The sequence below is a fragment of the Paralichthys olivaceus genome, chromosome 7, assembly GCF_024713975.1.
Source record: "Paralichthys olivaceus isolate ysfri-2021 chromosome 7, ASM2471397v2, whole genome shotgun sequence".
NCBI classification, from domain to species: domain Eukaryota; kingdom Metazoa; phylum Chordata; class Actinopteri; order Pleuronectiformes; family Paralichthyidae; genus Paralichthys; species Paralichthys olivaceus.
Window position 1 is genome coordinate 13537706 of NC_091099.1, and position 20424 is coordinate 13558129.

The 20424-nt window shown below is 40.0% G+C and overlaps 3 protein-coding genes across 7 annotated transcripts in view; 2 read left to right on the forward strand and 1 right to left on the reverse strand.

Moving 5' to 3' along the window:
- scaper (S-phase cyclin A-associated protein in the ER) overlaps nt 1-5705 on the forward strand; it is a 58081-nt gene extending 52376 nt beyond the window's left edge. For all 3 annotated transcript variants that reach the window (XM_069528735.1, XM_069528737.1, XM_069528736.1), the window contains 3 exons: nt 2420-2611; nt 3798-3846; nt 4168-5705. In XM_069528735.1, coding sequence (XP_069384836.1) covers nt 2420-2611; nt 3798-3846; nt 4168-4265 — 339 coding nt within the window. In that variant the 3' untranslated portion in view covers nt 4266-5705. The remainder of the gene's footprint in view (nt 1-2419; nt 2612-3797; nt 3847-4167) is intronic.
- A 1778-nt stretch (nt 5706-7483) lies between these two features.
- Nucleotides 7484-13449, reverse strand: isl2a (ISL LIM homeobox 2a). 3 transcript variants are annotated; one of them, XM_020079183.2, is made up of 6 exons: nt 13314-13449; nt 10908-11097; nt 10350-10609; nt 9605-9891; nt 8617-8784; nt 7484-7749 (listed from the first exon to the last, which is right to left on the reverse strand). In XM_020079183.2, exons 2-6 carry the CDS (start codon nt 11078-11080, stop codon nt 7633-7635), a joined length of 1005 nt encoding a protein of 334 aa, XP_019934742.1. In that variant the 5' UTR covers nt 11081-11097; nt 13314-13449; the 3' UTR covers nt 7484-7632. The 3 variants fall into 3 exon arrangements, with proteins under 3 accessions (XP_019934742.1, XP_019934740.1, XP_019934741.1); XM_020079181.2 differs by lacking the exon at nt 13314-13449 and adding an exon at nt 11479-11657; XM_020079182.2 differs by lacking the exon at nt 13314-13449 and adding an exon at nt 11479-11632 and having other exon boundaries at nt 10908-11092.
- On the forward strand, nt 13310-20420 carry etfa (electron transfer flavoprotein subunit alpha). The gene is made up of 12 exons (XM_020079185.2): nt 13310-13450; nt 14241-14390; nt 14584-14665; nt 14871-14953; nt 15211-15310; nt 15512-15622; nt 15746-15847; nt 16059-16127; nt 16219-16301; nt 17703-17768; nt 18235-18315; nt 19978-20420. The coding sequence occupies exons 1-12, from the start codon at nt 13412-13414 to the stop codon at nt 20011-20013; spliced, it is 1002 nt and encodes a 333-aa protein (XP_019934744.1). The 5' UTR covers nt 13310-13411; the 3' UTR covers nt 20014-20420.
- Nucleotides 20421-20424: the final 4 nt, after the last annotated feature.

Here is a 20424-nt window from a genome sequence, read left to right on the forward strand (position 1 = left end):
CTGATGTATGACCCTGCTCTGATGCTGCTTATTCCAGAGGTGTTGGATCTGTCTAGACACCACACTGCATGGAAACGCCTCTACACATTTTAGACCGTTACTTTCATAGTTTGACATTTAAAACGAAATTCATATTTTACTTCATTAATCAAATTGGAACATTTCGTTGCCTCAGCCTCATGCTTGCAGTCTAATAATGAACTTTTTCTCCCTCACTGTTCTCAAATCTGCTTTGACTTTAGTTTCCATTTGAACACCGGATTTTCCCAGGAATTTGTTTGCGTTTCAAGACATTAACTTTACACACTCTTTGTCGTAATTGTGGACAGTGAGGATGTTATGTAATGGAAGCATCATAAAAACTCTGCACCGTTTTAAAAACACCAGGGCTCTGAACTTAAGGGGGAACAGAACAGCTAAGGCTCTTGAGTTTTTACAGGGTCTGCGTTATACGCGGGCCAGATGTATGTGTTCAGATGCTTGTTGTTAGTTTTATGATGTCAGGCTTTGAGCTGCAGATACTTCAGCTGGAAGGGGAGACGTTACACTGCGGAGTAATCTCTGGTTGGAACCCATTTCGGGCTCTTGTGTTGATCTTCACCTGGTCGAGGCGTGGAAAGTTGGCCAAGGCGATTCATTTTCTTTTGTTACCTCCAGACTCTTGCTGCCACCAGGCTTTGTTTTATGTCCTCCTGCGTCAGCCACTTGAGAGTGGACAATTTGTTTAGGCAGCTGAAGATGGAACTGCGCGTAGTTGAGGATTATGAGAACGCTGGGTGATTTGTGGGTTGGATCTCTTCAGAGCCGCAGCTCAAACATCCAACACTCGCTATAGTGTTAAATTATGATACCTCAACCATAAATGTCCCGTGTTTAAACACATGAATGATTCTTTAGCTTTTGCAGAATCATGATTTTGGCTCTCTAATCAATTCAGCTGCATTAATTTATGACCCCCCCCCCCCCCCATTGCCTGTTCATCTTTGGGCAGTGTTGCATCAGACATGATAGATATGATATTATAGGATTTAGTGGAAGGTAGCATGAAAATACTTAAAGTATAAGCATTGAAAATAAGCAGCTCTACCTTGAAAACAACCAGAGCTCTCCCTTTCCCCCTTCCTCCTGTGGATGACTTTGTCCAGTGAGTCCCACATTCCACTGTGAAAAACACTTATTGAGTCAGTGAAACTTTTTTTGTTCCCTGTACTGTTCCACTCACACATTCACAGCATGATTTTAAGACTATTACAATATTTCAGTCAGCAGAGCAGAAATTATCCACACATTCTCTTTGCTCTCCAAAATCATCACGTTCATCTCGGGTTGACAAATGCGGCGCTCTCCACGTTTGTAAGTATTTGTTATGTGTTACAGTTGAGTTTGTTTGATCTGTTCGTATGGATTCTTTAAACAAGCGATGATGGGAAATGACGCTGCTTCGTGTCCCTTTGAACGCCGCTGTAGAGGGCAGCTCTGAGAAGCTTCACCTTGAACTGATAAAAGCAAAGAGTTATCGCTTTGTTTATCCTGCCGCTAAAACTTGGGAGTGCACTATCAAAGGGGAAGCGTATTAGAGAGCGTGTTTTTAAAATCTTGTAAATCTGGTTAATTTATGTCACTGTGACTTGGGGACCTCACCGTGCCCTTCTGGTTTGCATTGGCATTAAGCCCTAGGCTCGTAGAGTGTACCTGTAAAGCAGCGTTTTTTTTTTTTTTTTACCTCTTAGCCGCTGGTTCTCAGAGGGGTATTTGGCAAGGCTCAGGAGAGTTGACCAAAGAATTAGGATGGAATCCCATCCTTCGCATCAGTCCCCTCTCTAATAAAACAAGGCTGCTAGTGATTTGGTTTTAATGCTGGTGGCCCGGATGTGACGGTGTGTGTGATTGACGGACTGTGATGGAGGGCAGGGGTGAAAATACCATTAATGGTATTGTTCATTTCTTAAAGTGGGGGTGGCCTCACTGTCGGTGGAGGTTTGCTCACCCTGCCTTTTCACCCGCCACCCGTACCCCTGTTGCACTGTGAACACCCTCTGAACCCCAACGTCACTCCTGCACTGATTCTGTGATTCCTCTGTGTTGCTTAAAAGCTAAACGCAACACTTGAAAGTGAAGTTTTCACCCACTGATAATGACATCAGTTCACATTGTTTCTCCTCTTGTGTTGCAGCAGCCCTGCCATTGCTGTTGGTACAAAGGAAGAACAAAACATCCCATCAATGTGTTTTATAGCCTGTAATTGTGTGGTGGGAGGCTGTGCCCCCCAGGTCTCCTCCTAATGGCTTTTTGTGTGTTGTTTTAGTGGCAGATTTACATGTGGGAGGGGCACAGGCCTGTGATTTACGACCAGCAGTGCCACTGACTGGCCGCCTGACTGGCTCAGTGACTGACTGGCCCTGCTCCCTGTGTGTTCCAGGTGATAGTGCAGTCTGGCCGCCAGCCCAGCGTGCTGCAGAAACTGTGTCAGCTGCCCTTCCAGTACTTCAGCCACCCGCGCCTCATCAAAGTGCTCTTCCCCTCCCTCATCTCGGCCTGCTACAACAACCCTCAGAACAAGGTCATCCTGCAGCAGGACATGAGCTGCGTGCTGCTGGCTACGTTCATCCAGGTAAACACAGGACCATGGACACACATACAGTATATCAACCCACATATACTGTGTATTATCACACATGAACATACTATAAATAAACAATTCTATGGTTTAAATATCAGGATCAAAGTGTTATTGAAACTAAAACATTTTTAAATGAGGTGTGAATTTCTTTCAATGCTAATGTCAAAGTGAACCAGTGCCCTTTATCACCACATTGTATATGAATATAATGAGATCAGATACATTTAGAATGTACACAGAAACTGTTTTCATTCAACTAAATCAAGGCAAAATATCCGTTCTTTGAAACAACTGAAACGAATATATCTTGAATCACAGAACCCAGATCGTTACGCAGATCCACACCAAATGTCACCTGTTCGTATATTAGTGATCTATATATGGCTGATTTATTTCATTGAGATCTCTGCATTATCTCCGGAGAAATTCACTTCTGTTATTTTTGTGTTTTTTTGCTGACAAATAAACAAACATAGAAACAAACACAAATAACCTCCTTAGGTAAAAATGACTGGAGCTGCCCCCCTTAATCGAATCCACTCCAAAAGTTAATGGGTTCTTCTGTTGCTTGGACAAATTGCAATAAAAACATATCCTCTATGGCGGAGGTAGAAATGTATTTAAAGAATCTGGCATCACGAGTTTCATGCTTCTGAATAAAACTCATCTTTGACAGGTGATTAACGATCGTTCACCCTGTTCGGTGAATGCGTAGCAGGTTTTTCTTTTTTTACAAACTGCTTCCTTCACATGGATTTACCTGCCACTGCTTCAGCTCCCAGTAAACAGCTTGTCTCCTTCATCTTCCTCTAACAACACGCCCCTCACCGCTCTGCAGCCACCACTGTTTAGACACCGATTAACTTCCATTCAAAGGGAGACGAGCTATTGTCATTTCTTTCAAACAAAGCAATAATGCATGGCGTCCTGCCCCGCTGCCCTCATTGTTGAGTTAACCTCAGGAGCATTCCTGGGGCTGAGACAGTTTCATCCAGGATGGTTCGATATCGTTTGTTATACTAAAACAAATTAAGTTTGATAAGAAAACATTTTGATTAAATTAAAAAATAGTTTCAAATCTTGAAAGTGCAAATTTTAAATAAGACATACTGTATGAACTTTCAAATACCGGCACTTTACTGTTAGAGACATTAATGCTTCTTATTAATCCCCCTAGGATTGTGCTGCAAATGAGAATGTGTCAGACAACAAGACAAAGCACGCAGGTATGTTATTCAGATGAATGTAATTGCATGACAATAAAATTGGAGGGATTGTATTAATTCATATTTTTGATTCTTTAAAGATATTTTAATGGTTTATAAAATGTGTGGAATCATGTGAAATTTAAATATAGATTCTCCATTCAATCCCGTTAATATTTATAATTTTACACACACAAGTAAGGAGACTTAACAAGTTTCTGTTGAGAAGATTTTTTTTTTTTTTAAGGTAAAATTCAAAATAACTTTCTTTGTTTTAAGAGGTTTAAGGATTTGTGTTGAACACGCAGGATAACGTAAATTTGTTTTTTTGTCCGTGCAAAGTGTCCCAGCTGCTGGATTACTGTGAGTTGTCCAACCGCTTTCCACAAGATCAGTGGGACTCAGCGCTGCAGTTTTTCCTCAAGAAGCAGGAGGAGTGATGGAGCTGCCCGCTGTGTACGCACAGTGTAAATACTACAAGAGACATTGTGATTAGAACGTGTTTGAATTATTTTTTCTGACTTTAATGTTCTTATATGTTCTTCAGACTATGACAAGTACTAAGATGTGAAGTCATTTCCCATGTCGGTTCATCTGTTTTGATTTCTTTGAAGTCAGATTAATTTGTTAGTGGAATTTGCACAAAATGTCTGATTTGTATTTCGCGATTAAAACACACAACTTTTCTATGTAACGTCTAAACAAACATGTTTCTTTGTGTCTCCGCACCGGAGACAACCAGTGTCTGTAGGTATTATGTTTTATTAAGGAGACGTAACAAGTTTTCAATGAGAAGATTTTCTTTGGGTTTTTTCTGGTAAAATTCAGAATTCTTTTCTTTGTCGTAAAAGGTTCAAGGATTTGTGTTGGATACACAGGATGACGTCAATTTTGTTTTCTGTCCGTGAAGAGTGTCCCAGCGGCTGGATTACTGTATTTTGTCCAACCGCTTTCCACAAGATCAGTGGGACTCAGCGCTGCAGTTTTTCCTCAAGAAGCAGGAGGAGTGATGCCCACTGTCCTCAGAGTGAACACTAAGAAAAAGACTGAGATGTGGACGTGGTTGAATTTTTTTTCTGACTTAAAGGTTCTTATATGTTCTTCAGACTATGACAAGTACTAAGATGGGGAGGTCTTCTCCCATGGCGGTTCATCTGTTTTGATTTTTTTGTCAGATTGATTTGTAAAAGGAATTTGCACAAAATGTCTTATTTGTTTTTTGAGATTAAAACACACGCATATTAGTTTTACATGTAACTTCTTGGTCGTTCACACCTGTCCGCTTGTGAACAGATCACAAAAACCAAATGTTAAAACCAGGTGCGTAGAGGGTCATAGACTCAAACATGAACTGGTTTGATTTTGGTGGTCGAAAGTCTAAAGGTCAAGGTCACACAGACGGGGTGGTGTGCACGGTGTATGCCCACTGAAGCTTACAAGCTCCTTTGCATCACTGGTGCACGCAGCATGAAAGCCATCAGTAGAGCTTCACCATGGCTGTGGATCAGGAGGGACAAACAGTGGGCTAATGCTTTTTGGACACATGCCGGGAACTGATCACTCCCAAATGGGTCACCTGGGCGAGGGTGTCTGAAGTTGAAATACCCAATGACCCCAGTTGCCATCACTGAAGATGTGTGTATCACAAGATGTATGTTTATACCGTGTGAATTTATTGTTTTTGTCTCAGTTTGGAATGTGAATGAGCAGAATGTTTTGTTTTGTCAGGTTTTAGTTGAATGACCTGATGTGTTTTCATGTTCTGTTCAGAGGCACTTAAAATTAATATAATATTTTGAGTTATTTACATTTTCTGTATAAAATACTATACTTTGTTCCTCATTTTTATTCTGTGCAAATAAAACAACTTTAAAGTAAAACCACGACTGAAACCTCAACACTTCTGCTCTTGTTTGACTTGATCCTCATGTATAACTTGTTTAATGTTTAAAACATATCTATGGGTTGGTACATTTCTGCAAATTGTAGACAGCAGATGCCTCTATTGAATCTCAAACTCATGTTAATATTATGTTTAAACCAGATTGAAGTTCTTGCAATGTGACACCTTGAAGGAAATATCACATCAGATTGTCTGCGGCTTCAAAATATAGTGACACAGTTTAAAATTGAAAATAGCCCACCATTACATCATCATAGCTGCCTTTAGTTCTGCACATAAAGAAACTCAACCTGCACATTCAGACGCAGGATAAAGCCTGAGTGTTTATTTTGGGCTTTAGCCTCATTTATACTGATCACTGTCCATTTACTGTCATTATTCTTTAACTCACATTTCTGTAAATATCTCGTTGCCACTGCTCTGTCTCCTGTCCACCCTTTTAAAAGATTCAGTGCAGGAGCATGTCTTAAAGACTTAACAGGATTTGGATTCTCAGCGAGCCTCCTGTTTCCTTCCACTGATAAAAACCGATCCCTCCCCAACAAATTGTTGAGGTATAGAGTGTCAGTCCAGGCTTGACCTTTGACCCGTGTGCTCCCTTGTCCGGCGGCTATTTTGCCATTGGAGGATTTTTTTCTCTCTCTAGTGGAATGAAAATAAACTCGGGACGCGCCAGGATGCGTCCGCGGGCTGGAGGCAAAGTCTCCTCCGTGTTGTTGTGGGTCCAGTCGGTGTGGATCCTCCTGCAGGTGATGCCAGATGCTGATAAGCAGCCGCCTCTGTCTAGACTTGCAAACCGTGGGCCTCAGGTTAGATGGCGTAAGACCATTTGTTTAGCTTAATCAATTTGATCCTTTTTATCACTGTATCTGGAAGAAAACATACTAATATTTGTTATGATTAGGCCCATGTAAGCCCTGGCTGTTGCATCCAGATGCCTTGATAATAAAGATAATGATGATCTCAGTCAAACATGGCCTGAGGCTGTAGCTTCTGATTCTCTGACCTATGACACACAGGCCAAATGTTACTAATATCTTGTCATCCATCTGTCACTGATCCACTTGGCTGAGAAGGACTTTTAAAAAATCCGTTTTTTGTGTTCACTCAAAAGTCACTTTAAATATATATTTTAAACACTAAAATATCCAAATCCAATCTACACACTTCTCTTTATTTAGACCTGTAGTGTGTTTTTATGATAAGTAATCCTCTGCAAAGTTTGAATTTGAAGCTCTGAAACAGTGTCAAACATTATAAGCAACATTTCCATTTACCTCAACGCTGATTTATTTTTTTTGTCCAGGGCCATTATTTAAAAAAAAGAAATCCCTCACGGAACAAATAGATTATTTTCATGCAAATAATCAGTTAGAACTATGCTTTTATTGATAAGATCCACTATGTCTGTCCTCGTAATAAATAATATTAATAATAACTTAATTTTCTTCCTGCAGAAAAACGCGCATCAGTTAATGTACAAGAGTCGATATTGAAACTTACAAATCATGCATCATCTACACACTTTGTCTTTGAGTCTGGAACATGGTACGTGTTAAATTCTCAGACGTCCAGTTACAGGATGTTTTCCAACATATTCCCCATCACGTTGTGTCCAGCTCGGGCTCATGCATCAGAGAGAGGCCTGCAGCGTCGTGTCCGTCAGCAGCTGCCGAAGTGTCCTTGAGCAAGGCCGGGGTCAAAGGGAATAGTCAGACCGGGATACATCCTCGAATATAATCCATCCATCCTGGTCCCTTATTGGGTTTTTCTTCTTGATTGAATGTCACTGAGCGCCTCCTCCTCCTCCTCCTCCTCCTCCTCCCTGCAGCCGCTAAGAGGAGCTGGGTGCGGGGTGTTGGTGGGTGTGGAGGGGGGGGGCTCCCGGTGACCTCCAGGCCTCCTCACGTGTCCACGGGACTCGGCACCATGCTGTTCGGTGTGTCCGGTAACTGCGACGACAGGGAGGTCACGTCGCTGCCCGAGGAGTTGCCCAGAGAGCCGGACTCAGAGAAGGACACCTGCCGGAGGACACAGGAGTCATCATGTTTTTATTTAAAGCATGAGAATTATATCTGTTAAAAATATATGAAAACAATAATCAATGGTATTAATCATCTCAGAACCCATCAACACATCACATGACTCCATGAGCTTTGTCACAAAAACAACGTTCTTGTTAATGCTTTTAAAAGCACATTTTAACTGGATTTTAATTTGAAACTCTGCACTGTTTACATTAGTTTTATTGCATTTATATATTTTTTATATTATAGAATTGCAGGTTTACTTATTATACTGTTATCCGTTGTGTTGGGACTAATAAAGAATGACATCGTTTTCTTTAACTTCATCACTGTATTCTACTACAATAACAATAATACATTTATATTTTTATTTTTTTCTATCTCCTCACAGTTAAAAATATTGAAGGTTTACTTATGGAACTATATTTGACTGTCTCCGTTGTGGGTCTAACCAAGGATTATCTTAATCTTATATATCATCACCATCACTGTATATATTCTGTTTACAATGAATGTAATAGTTCTATTAAATTCATATTTTCATTTTTGTCCATTTCCTCACATTTACCAAGTATTGCATGTTTACTTATTTTTACTTTAATGATGTTTTTGACTGTCTCTGTTGTGGGACTAATCAAGGATTATATTTCTTGAATCTTATATACCATCATCATCATCATCATCATCTACAACAACAACAGCTTGACTAGACCATCAACTTAATCAGAATTACTCTTCATTATAAATAAATCTTGAGTAACGTGTCACCTTTTTCTCTGTGTGTGTGGTTGCTAATCTATTCCCCATTTGTACTTCAGAAACGGATTGAATTTCGATCCCGAATAATAATAATCCATGTACCAGTTGTTGGAAGGCAGGCTGGTCCAGGTCGCTCTGCAGGGCGAAGTCGCTGAGGGTTTTCCAGGGAGGCTGGTAGGTCTGCACCTCCACTGGGTTCCCCTGCACCGTGTTGTCATGTCGGATGGGGCTGCCTGCCACCAGAGGTGTTCCCGTCAGGCCCTGCAGATTCTACACCAGAGAAAAACACTCAGTTCACATCGTTCAACCGGACAAGTGATTTCTGCACCAAGGATTCTCTCCTGCACGAGTAGTGTCGTTGATGCAAAAGATAAATACAAATCAAAGCAGTTTTTTTCTTTAAATTACATTTAGATTTAACTTCATTATTATCAACTAATCATGAATCTATAAAAATGCAAACGTTTGTATAAACTGAGCCTGTAAATCTTATTTTACAAAGATAAATTAATAAATACAAAATAAAGGAATAAATACAAGTAAATTAGATAATAAACTAGCCAATGTTTATTTCTGTCTCTTTTACCAAATTCACTTCCTCAATAACACATTAAGATACTTTTTTTTTAACAATTGTTTTCTTATTTATGAAAATGTTATTACAGAATCGCGAGGAGGCGAAAATGAAAAAATAAGAAACAGTTGTCAGAGGTTTTTATTCTAGTTCTTTAAAACATTCATGGAAGCAATTATTAATTTTTTCTCCGTTTTTTAATTTACAGTTAGGAGTTGTTTTATGTTGAAATCTGAATTTATTTAATTTTACAATGCTTTTTATCTGGTAGTATATATAATTTGATTGTGTCACCACTAACACTACAGGAACATCATCTGGTTCCTGATTATTCACACGGTCTGTTGTTAAGGTTTCAATATGTATTGAATGAGTGAAGGAATTCCTCACGTGTTTAATGGGGAAATAGAGACAACAAGTAAAAAAATAAAGTGCAGATGTTGCACAGGCTGATTTGACTTAATAAACTTTAGATTCATAGAATAAAAAGAGTGGGGCCATGATGAACGAACTCACGGTTTTGTCGCTGTGCTCCTGCAGCTGCAGCTGCTTCATGAGGATGGTCCTCTTCTTGTCTTTGCAGCGCTTGTTCTGGAACCAGACGCGGATCACCCGGGGGCTGAGGCCGGTCATCTCCACCAGCTGCTCCTTCATCAGAGCGTCCGGCCTCGGGTTGGCGTTGTAGCACGTCCGCAGGGTGTGGAGCTGCTTCTCGTTCAGCACCGTCCGGACCCGGGTGGTCTTCTCGGACTGCTTGTGGACGTGGCCCCGGTGATGTGGAGGGTGCCGGACCGAAACCGGTTCTGGGGGGGGGAAAGATTGAATTATTTTATATTTAAGAAATGATTATGTATAAATAGGCCTCGATTAAAATGAATAAATACACTTTTAAACCTGCGAACTCTTTATTAAATTAAAATCAATTTCAATCAAAACATAACAAAGTCTATGCTTTTTTAATTATGTTCATTTTGGAAAATGTTTTGCTGTAAATACCAAATATTATCAGGCTGTAGGCCTATGAGGTCAATGCGTTCATATAGTGAACAGACATATTGTCCACTGTATTTGAAGACAAGAACAACATAATACATATAATTATATAGAAATACAATAATTCTATACATGCCTGGAAATTATTGTATTAAGACTAGGCCTATATATCCAAACAAAAAATACAATTATTATTTAGCAAGTAAGAGCAAAGAAAGAGGCATAAGAATAATAATAGTAATAATTATTATAATAATTATAATTATACCTGAGATGTGCAGCGGTCTGCTGTGGATGTTCCCCGGGCTGAGCGGGCTCCCAGCAGAGCTCCGCTCCACCAGCAGACCGTGGTCCGCCCGACACAGCAGCTCTTCGTCCCGCAGGGAGAACTCGTCCCCGGGCAGGAGGTGTCGACTGCACACCGAGCACCGAAAACACTCCATGTGGTAGACGTTGTCCCGGGCTCTCATCACCAGGTCGCTGCTGCAGAAGCCCATGTTACACTTTGCACATTTGATGCCAAACAACCTGGGGAAAGGAGCAGATTGGTGCCATGAATGCATTGTCCCCGAATGATCCTGATTATTGCATTAAAGGGAAGTTACGCTGAGCTGCACCATTCAAAAGAAGAACAATAGAAACAAATTGAATAAAATAGAAAAAGGAAAATCCTGCAACACAAATCTGATGCAGGCCTGCAGCTCTTTGTCACATCGAGGATATTCTGCTCCCTCAGCTCTTTCCTTTCATCAGCACAAAACAAGGCCTCTAAAACCCACAGGACAGCAATTTAAAATAAAGTCCCGCACCATATTGACCTCCATACCTTGCATAGTCTCTTTTACAGTAAGTCTTTCCGTCTCGCACGAAGCAAGTGCACGTCTCGTCCAGGTACTGGCTGCACTCCGCGCACTTGAGGCAGGCTGCGTGCCACTCCAGGTCCGGGGAGACTCTCAGGATGTACTGGTCGTGTATCTGACTTCCACAGCCCACACACATTGCGATTCCCGACTTCTCTGCGTGAGAGTGGGACCGTGCATTAATGCATTTTAATCCCCGTGTGACACCCCCTGTTAGAGCCCCTTCACCTGAAGGAGAGGAACTGTTGTCGTGCGCGCAGCGGAACAAACATGGCAAGAATATCGCGCTGCATTATTATTATGATGAGCAGCTGAAAATATCTCCCACTGCATGTGTCGCTTTAAACCCACGAGAACTATAACTTTATTTTAGAGTCTTGAAAATATTCAAGCTTTTTTTTAGGACAACTGGTTTACATATTATTCTGCAAATGTTGGAAATTAATGAAGCCATTTAACATCAAATTCAAGATCCTACACGCCGGTAAAAGGAAAGAAACTCCCCTTCAGAGTTGAGAGGAATAGGGAGTATCTTACTTTTTGAATGATCCCCCATATCATCCAAGAAAGAAGTGTTGAGCAGGATATCCACCATACAGGAGAAGTGGCCCAGTGCGGGACGACAGAAGAAGAGGAGAGGAAGAGAAGAGGAAGAGAAGAGGAGAGGAAGAGGAGAGCGTCCCGTCCCTGGCTGGATGATCAACTTGTATTCCTCCACCGAGAGAGCGAGAGAGAGAGAGAGAGTGAGAGAGGGAGAGAGGTGGAGAGAAAACAAAGATCCTCGACCAGTGACGTAGACCTGGACCTCTCTGAGTCCGGGGAGAGGGTGTCATGCAAATGTCTGCTGCTGGACCCTCACTCCTTTTTTTCTCTTCGACTTGTGGGACAGGCTGAGAATATTAACTTGTGTGTGCGTGTGTGTGTGTGTGTTTGTGTGTGTGTGTGTCAGTGTGTGTGTGTATCTGTCTGTCTTAACTCCCTTTACAATTATACAAATTTATGGTGACATCATATATTTACATTATTCACATTATTATGAATTCCTTTGGCATTCAATCCCCTTGGTATTTTTCTATTGTTATATAATAAATAATAATTGGTATATTATAAGTAATACGTGGAGATTTTATACCAGATTATCAATATATCGGAATATAAGTTACATTGTCTTTTTACATTACAAGTTTTGTAATGAAGTTTTTTTTCCTAGTATCTCCAAAATGTGGTGAAACATTTAAAACGATTAATTTCAATTTATTAGGCCTATTTCTATAGATTATAGATTACTATTCTATATTATTATTATCATTATATTATTGTCATTATAAATCAGATTAAAATCTGGTTGTTAACATTATTTAAATGTTTTTCTTTTCTTTGAGTGACTATTCTCACAGTGGAGCGCCCTCTACTGGATGAAATATCATAGAAATATTGGATCATCATACAGATACAACTTTTTCTTTGTCATACATTTTTTGAATTTAGATTTAGTGACTGGCACATGTAATGAATTTTTGAAAATTAAAAAAACCCTTAAATTATTAGGTTTATATATATATATTCATATATTTAAATAAAACAATAATCAGTATTCAGAGGGCCATAGAGAGACATCAGAGCAGATACTGTGTGAGGGCATCATGTTTAGATTGAGCTTTTGGGGGAAATGAAGTCTGCAGCAGCAAACCTTAAATAACAATAATTTCGACTACAGTCAATGAGTGATTCAGTCAGAGAACAACAGGCTCCACATGAGCCATGCAGGTTCTTATTTTCTTTATCTGTCTTCTCTCTCTTACCCACTCAGACAGAGACAGACAACCAACCAAACCTCGTACCTGCTGTTAAAGCAGCTGAATCAAAAGGACGAACTATTCAGAAAACGTTTCTTAAAGATCTTTTTTTTTAAAAAGAAGAGAGATTGAGATTTAAGCCTAAATCTTTTGGGAGTTTTGGGTATTTTTACGGTAAATATTTGATTCAGGTAAAAGCTCCACCGAGCACATTCGATGATGATTTCAAGTAAACTTTATTTTCCTGATTTGTTTTCTTCTATGTGTGAACAAGTGTTTTATAGCATTAATGAAATGTCATAACAGATTTTAGACTCTGGCTGTAACTGTAGTTTTATAGAGAACTTAATACAAATAGGTTGAAGAACAGAAAGAGCCACAAAAGTTTGTCTTTCCAAAAGTTGTCCTACTTTACTCTGAAGTGAGGAACTGAAAAATAATAAGAACAATAAAAATGACAATAATGAACGACTGTTATGAATCACGTGTTTGACTCACTGTGTCATCGTGTCAATCCAACTTTAACTAACTTTTAGAGAGAGGGAGGGAGAGGGGGGGGGGGGGGTATTGAGTTACCGTTTTCTCTCGCGAGAAGTCGTCACACACGTCAGATCACCTTTGGCACAGTTCAGCTCCTGCTGTAGTTTCTCTGAGGAGCAGAAACCAGCGACAACATGAACAGAGCCTTCAACAGAACGAGCCTGAGGCAGCTGGTGAGTGTGTCACACTTCAGCTCAACACTTCAGCTCAACACTTCAGCTCACACACGCACTGTTGCGACGGAATCAAAAACCTAAACACAGTTAGCATGCTTGTTTTCATCGCAGCAGCTAGCTAGCTAGCCGACGAGCTAATTTAGGTCAAACTTCGTGGTCCTGTATTGAATGGACACGTGCGACACGACAGTTCGACCTGTCCTGACTCTGGTTTCACACACGCATCGCGATATTTCCAGAATATGAGCCAACAGGGAGCTTATGTGTTTGAGCTAATGCTAAAGTATTAGCATAGCCAGCTGAGGGGTTATGAAACCTCAGTTACGAAAGGACAGTGTTATGAAAGTGTTACTGTTGAAGAGTCGTGTGTTGAATCTCAGGTGAGGCAGCGGTAGACATCACACTATAGAATATGATGTTATGTTATTATAGGTGTTCTCTGTTAGTTTGACTTTATCACAACGACCTTTCCCAGCTGATGTTGGTCAGTCATGTCCGGATGAGACAGGTACTATCCTGCTTCACCCGAACCTGAGGCAGCTGTTTCAAAGGTTGTTTGTCCACCACCAACTAGTTTTATATGTTAATTCATTCCAATAACATCCAACATATTTGATCACATGTACAGTTTATCAAGGACCTCAGCAAATAAAACAGCCTCTTCAGAAAAGTTGATTTAGTTAAAAATGATTTGGCGTAAAACATATTTGAAAGGTATTTGAATGCACACAGCCATATCTGTCTGTGTGGGCTCTGTAAACTGAGGTGTCGACATTCCCTCCTCCAGACTGGTCTCCTCCAGAGGTTTCAAAGCACCTTGGTGGTTGCCGAGCACAACAATGACAAGCTGACGCCCATCACGCTCAATGCCATCACTGCTGCCAGTCAGCTGGGTGGAGAGGTGTCCTGTCTGATCGCTGGAACAAACTGTGCTAAGGTAGGTTATCCTATGAGACTCGAAGCATTGTCTATATATAATATACCAATCTGTATTTTTTAGGAATATATAGCTACGTAAACACACAAAAAAACTGAATGTAGAAAAGTGTATGTTGAAAATGAGAGATAAGGAAGCAATAGAGCATTACCAGGATACATGGTTAAATCAGATTGTTTTTGTGTCTTTTCAGGTTGTGGAGCAAATCAGCACAGTACAAGGTGTGAAGAAGATTCTGGTGGCCCAACATGATTCCTATAAAGGGGCCTTGCCAGGTATGTAACTCCAAGGATACTTCATGCTTTTTGTTTATTTAATCTTCATGCTCAAAGGAAACTGATCTAGTAACTGAGGGAAAGGAGACTGTTTTCATTGGATTTCCCTGCTTACGTGTTTCTGAAGGCTGGTACTGATAATTACTTACTGTCATTTTTTGCTTTGTCTTTCTGGGTCAATAATTGCCTATACCTTTTTCCTCAGAGGAGTTGACTCCACTAATCTTGGCCGTACAAAAACAGTTCAGCTACACCCACATCTGTGCTGGTGCATCTGCCTTTGGAAAGGTAAATCTCAGGCCAGAGCAGTGCCTATATAATATCCACTTTAATGTTTTGAAATGCATGTATTTTGTTATAGTTGAATGTATTTCCCCACCATACACCTGTTCTGAAGTGTCAAAATGTCTTGTTAAACAAGTTAATTTTTACCTAATTGATATTTACTAATGTTTCTATATCTACAGTACTTTTTCATCGGATACTTTCAATACTCAAGTATGATCAGTGTATATTTCTTAGCTAATTCCTAATTTTATCTGCAGAACCTGCTTCCCAGAGTGGCTGCCAAGTTGGATGTCGCCCCAGTGTCAGATATCATTGAGATCAAGTCTCCAGACACCTTTGTCCGAACCATTTATGCAGGTAAGTCATTATGGTAGAAGAAGTAACGAATGATTTTTATCGGTTTTGAGAAAGCTAAAAAAAAGAAGTTAAATCATGTTACCTGGCTTTGGTGTAGACTTGATATGAATGTTTGAATGTCTGGATTTGGCTCTGGCAAGTTTGTACTTGTACTGTTTTTGTTCAATGTTTTTTTATTAATCATATTTTAAACTTTCATAGGAAATGCGCTCAGCACTGTGAAATGTAATGAGCCAGTCAAGGTCCTCACCATCAGAGGGACGTCCTTTGAGGCAGCGCCAACAGAGGGAGGAAGTGCCCAATCAGAAGATGGTACAGTAAATAACAGAGTCATTCAAAGACATCTGCAGTACATGCTAAGGAGTTGTTTAAAGCTCTTTAAACCTTGTTTGTCATTATTTTTATTCTCACTGGGCATTGATATCTGATCTGCAGTTGCTGCGTCCTCACCCGCTGGAGTGTCTGAGTGGCTGGAGCAGTGTCTGACAAAGAGCGACCGCCCAGAGCTGACGAGTGCTAAGGTTGTGGTGTCAGGAGGTATGAGTCAACTCTCTTATCTTTTTTTCTATGTTTCACAAATTATTTTAATTGAGGATTCATTTGTTAGATTTGGGTTTGCTCAGGTGTCTTAATAATATGCTGGACTGATTCTTTTGTTGCAAGATTTTTTAAACTTTTTTATTAAGTTTTGGTAAGCAGGGGTGAGAGTTCAGTAACATGTGCTTGTTCAATGTTTTTTTTTTCTTAGGTAGGGGCCTGAAGAGTGGCGACAATTTCAAGCTGCTTTATGACCTTGCTGACAAACTGAATGCTGCAGGTAGGGTGGGGTCATTATGTTGTCTAAAAAATTACCTGGGCACTTATTTGTACGAAGGTAAATTGAAAATTTCAAAATATTACTTTTACAGTTGGTGCATCCAGAGCTGCAGTGGATGCTGGGTATGTCCCGAACGACATGCAGGTTGGACAGACTGGGAAAATTGTTGCACCAGTAAGTTTTCCCTTTTCTGAGGTGGTTATTAAGATTCTCTTCATTGGGTGCAACAGCTCGGTACTTCAGTAGGTGCAAGGTGAATAGGTTAATTTAAAAATATGTCTTAAGGCAGGCAGCTCTCAGAGGATACAAACCTACTGCATTTGAGAAATGCCTGTCTATCTTTGGCATGCTTACAATCCAGTATCATCAGGAAGTCTGATCTGCTCTTTTAAAAGGTTAAGTTGCCATTATGTGTTTCAGCTGTGTTAGCCCCTCTATGATTATCCACACATTAGCCCCTGCAAAATGCTTGTGATGGCACATTAAGGGCCCTAAATGATTTAGCTGATCCATTAAAACAGAGTGCAGTGGATATCTGGTCAGAGCCTCAGACCGGGGCAGACTCTCCAAACTGGATTTTCAAAATGTTGTGACAAAGTTAATAAATTATGATTATAAATCAGGTTTGGTTCTTCTCCCTTCCAATCTAAAAATGTTAAGTGTATGAAGCGAAATAGGAGATACAGGTTGTGTTCACTTTTATGAATGTTAGATAATATTTCCTTCTTCTGATTGAAGTACGATCTGACAAGATTTGTCTCTGTTTTGTCTTACTCATTTATTTATTTCTGCTAGAAAGGTCAATGCAAGGGATTATAAAGTGAGCTCTTTCAGACACCATTCTAAAATCAAATGATAATCTTGTTTCTGTTGCAGAATTAAAACACTTCACAATTAACATCAATAAATAAGTGCATATATTTTTACACAGTACGATCTAGCAGTGTTGTAGTGCAGTTGTACACTGCTCAGTCATAATGACGATATTCTTTTGAAATGATATTCGGATGTTTGGGTCAACTTTGGTCATATTGGCTGGGCTATCTACTTAATACTTTTACACTGCACATGCCTGCAATCAGGGAAAGAAAAAATGGAATACCTGTCTGGTTTGGGTCAGGCTCGGTTTGATAAATTAAATTGTTCTGTGGGTATTCAAGTAAATATAAGATTCAATTGGAATGAGTCATCCCAGTTTTCATAATCTGATGAGGATCATTTACATCGATAACAGAAATAGCAACTGTTAGATTCTGTGGATTGTGTCTGGTTGCTTGAAAAGTTAACTTTATGTTCACAAAAGTGCTTGACTTATCTGATACATGAAATAGTCACTGAAATACTCTTGTGGTAGTGCAGGAAGATGGTTCTCTCAGGAGGTTTAGGGTGATGCGACAATGTTTGACCCTTTTCACACACCACCCTCCGATAGATTACACACCTGCGGTCATCACACCATCAGTCAGCTCCGCGCTGTCATAGTTCTGAGGTGTACCTTTTCCAAAAGCCTGGGATTACACTGCACGTCAACAAGAAAGTAACACTTGTCTGGTCGTCTTCTCTTCACGTCCACAGGAGTTGTACATCGCTGTCGGTATCTCTGGAGCCATTCAACACCTGGCTGGAATGAAAGATAGCAAGGTAACGTCACTGGAGCCGAGGATTTTACCATACCCCCCTTTTCTCACTCATTTTTATTTTACTTTGCATGTTCTGTTACTTTTGTTCTAAACTTAATTTAAAACAGAACAATGTGCCGCATGTAATGATTTTAGATTTTATTAAATCTAATGCTATCAAGCAGCTCTCTTGAGTTTGGGCAAAGACATATGGAAACATATGTAAAATAGTTGTTTCCTGGCTGCAAAAGAATTCGAACCACATGAAGTAACATTTCAAATGCCATCTCACACACAATGAGTAAACAGCACTAAGTCTAATAACTATACCATTTAAAATGATGTATGGGGGTTTCTGTTTTGTTTACAATTAAGTATCAAATGTTTAATTGAATATTTAAATTGATATAATAATGTATTTGTGAAATTATCAATGTTTCTGTGCCGTTGTTGTGTATCAGTGCTGAAAATGTTCTTTTTATATTTAGACTATTGTTGCTATCAACAAAGACCCAGAGGCTCCCATTTTCCAGGTGGCTGACTATGGCTTGGTAGCTGATCTTTTCAAGGTGAGCTTTTGGGATTCAGATTGCTTCAGTAATGACACTGACTCTAACATTAGGGAACTTGAATTGCAATTAATGGAGTGCATACACTCACCAAGGCCCAACAAATGGCACACACGCATTATACCCTGGGAATGTTGTGACATAAATCTCACATTGTTTAAGAAAGCGAGAAAAAGTTTCTGGATACACAGCAGGAAATCCTGCTAAAAGCTGGCAAACAAACAGACAGACGTGGGTGAAAACATACATTAACCTCCTTGTTGGAGGTAATGACCAAGCAGTGAAGCCATAACATCACTCATGAGGTATGTGTGGACTCACACGGTATGTTCTTACTGCTGAAAGTCCAGACTGATAATCAGAATATTTGCTTTCTCACTATTACATTTTGCCCAGTGCCTTATTCCACGGAATGGAAATGTGCATGTGTTGAATTATTAAATTCTTGAATTAATCAGGAGAGTTGTGGTCGGAGCTTTGCTGCTAAGAGACAATCACATTGACATCTCAGAAGATGTAAGATCAATAGTTACAAAGCAAAAGCTTGTAACAGTTTTGTCTTCAGGTTCCACCCGCCAGGCCTCTTACATACTTTGCTGCTTCCTTGTATCAGTCTGGTAGTGGGGGGTCAGTGAGCCACGAGTGAAGGCACTGCTAAGACAGGATTCCAGTGGTGCTTGTTAAAGGCTAGTAGGTTATAATTTCATGTGTGTCCTGTCGGTCATGCTTTATTTAGCCCCTCAGCCGTGCATGAGCCGCCCAGGTGTCCTGACAAACTCTGTAGAAGTGATTAGTAATAATAGATAGTGGCAGCAGAGTTGTGACCCACTGGGAGAGATCACCTTACATGTGATCACTCCTCAGATAGCTGATTAAAATGGATGGGCTTTCTACTTTTTCCTCAAATGGTCAATTGATACCTCAGACCAACTCGGGCAGTGACTGATGGTTCAGCACTGAGGTTTCTCCACCCGTGAGAAGAGCCATTTAATACATTTAAATAACTAACTCATATTTACCACAAAATGCTTTTGAATATGTCTTCTTTAAATAAACATGACTGGTTATATCAGCGTGTTTATTTATGGTCTAAATGCCTCCCGTGAAGATCGCTGTGCATTTTTCAACCTTACAAAGACTGTAAGAAATGTTTGTGTGATCGCGGCATGTTGGGGTCTTGAGTGAGCAGCAGCATATTTGATGGTTTGTGTAATAACCTATAAATAATTTGATGAATGGAGGCTTCTGGGTAATGCTTGCAGGAGGCAGGACATGATGTACAAACTTGGCTGTGGAAATCACGGTTTTGTAAACCACGTGTATGACACCTCTCTTCCATCCTAAGATATTTGTATTTTCTTTGTTTTTTCACTCCTGCCACATGTTGGAGACGTTACCAACACGCCAATTCCCTTGCTGGGAATTTTAAAGACATTATTCTGCTGTATTCTGACCTGGCCTCACTGGGACATTCTTTGGACATTTTATTAGGGAGCAGGCAGAAAAAAATCCAGAGAATGTCCAGACCAACTGACCTTTGCGTTCTCAAATACGTTCAGCCCTCGTCTAAAAGCAGCATAACAGAAAGTATTAGCCGAGTTTGGTTCTGAGTAAAATGACTATTAAGTATTTAAATGTAAATCTATTCTGTTTTCTCTTCAGGCTGTTCCTGAGATGACGGACGCTTTGAACAAGTGAAGAGAAACAAAGGTTGAACTAAAACTTCCAGTGCACAGCTGGGGGAGAGACCACAGGATGTTACAGACGCTGGTGCTGTGAATGTCTGCGTTTGGAAATAAAAACCTCAACATCTCTGCCTGACAAACACTCAGTATGGAATTAAATGAGTTTAACATCAAAGTTTTCTACAAGTACCAGTAAATAAGCTTGTACTCACCTGTGGCAAGAGTTTAATTTGTGCCTCCAGTAGTCCACATGTTGTCATGTATTTCATTTTAAGATACAGTAATGGATCTCTGGGAATGCTTACCTTCTCTTCAGATGTGTGACGATGTAGTTTGGCTGTAAGATGTAGCTGTTCACACTGAGGATGTAATTATTGAGATGCTCTTGGAAAACAATTCTATTAAATTGTCAAGTAATAACCAA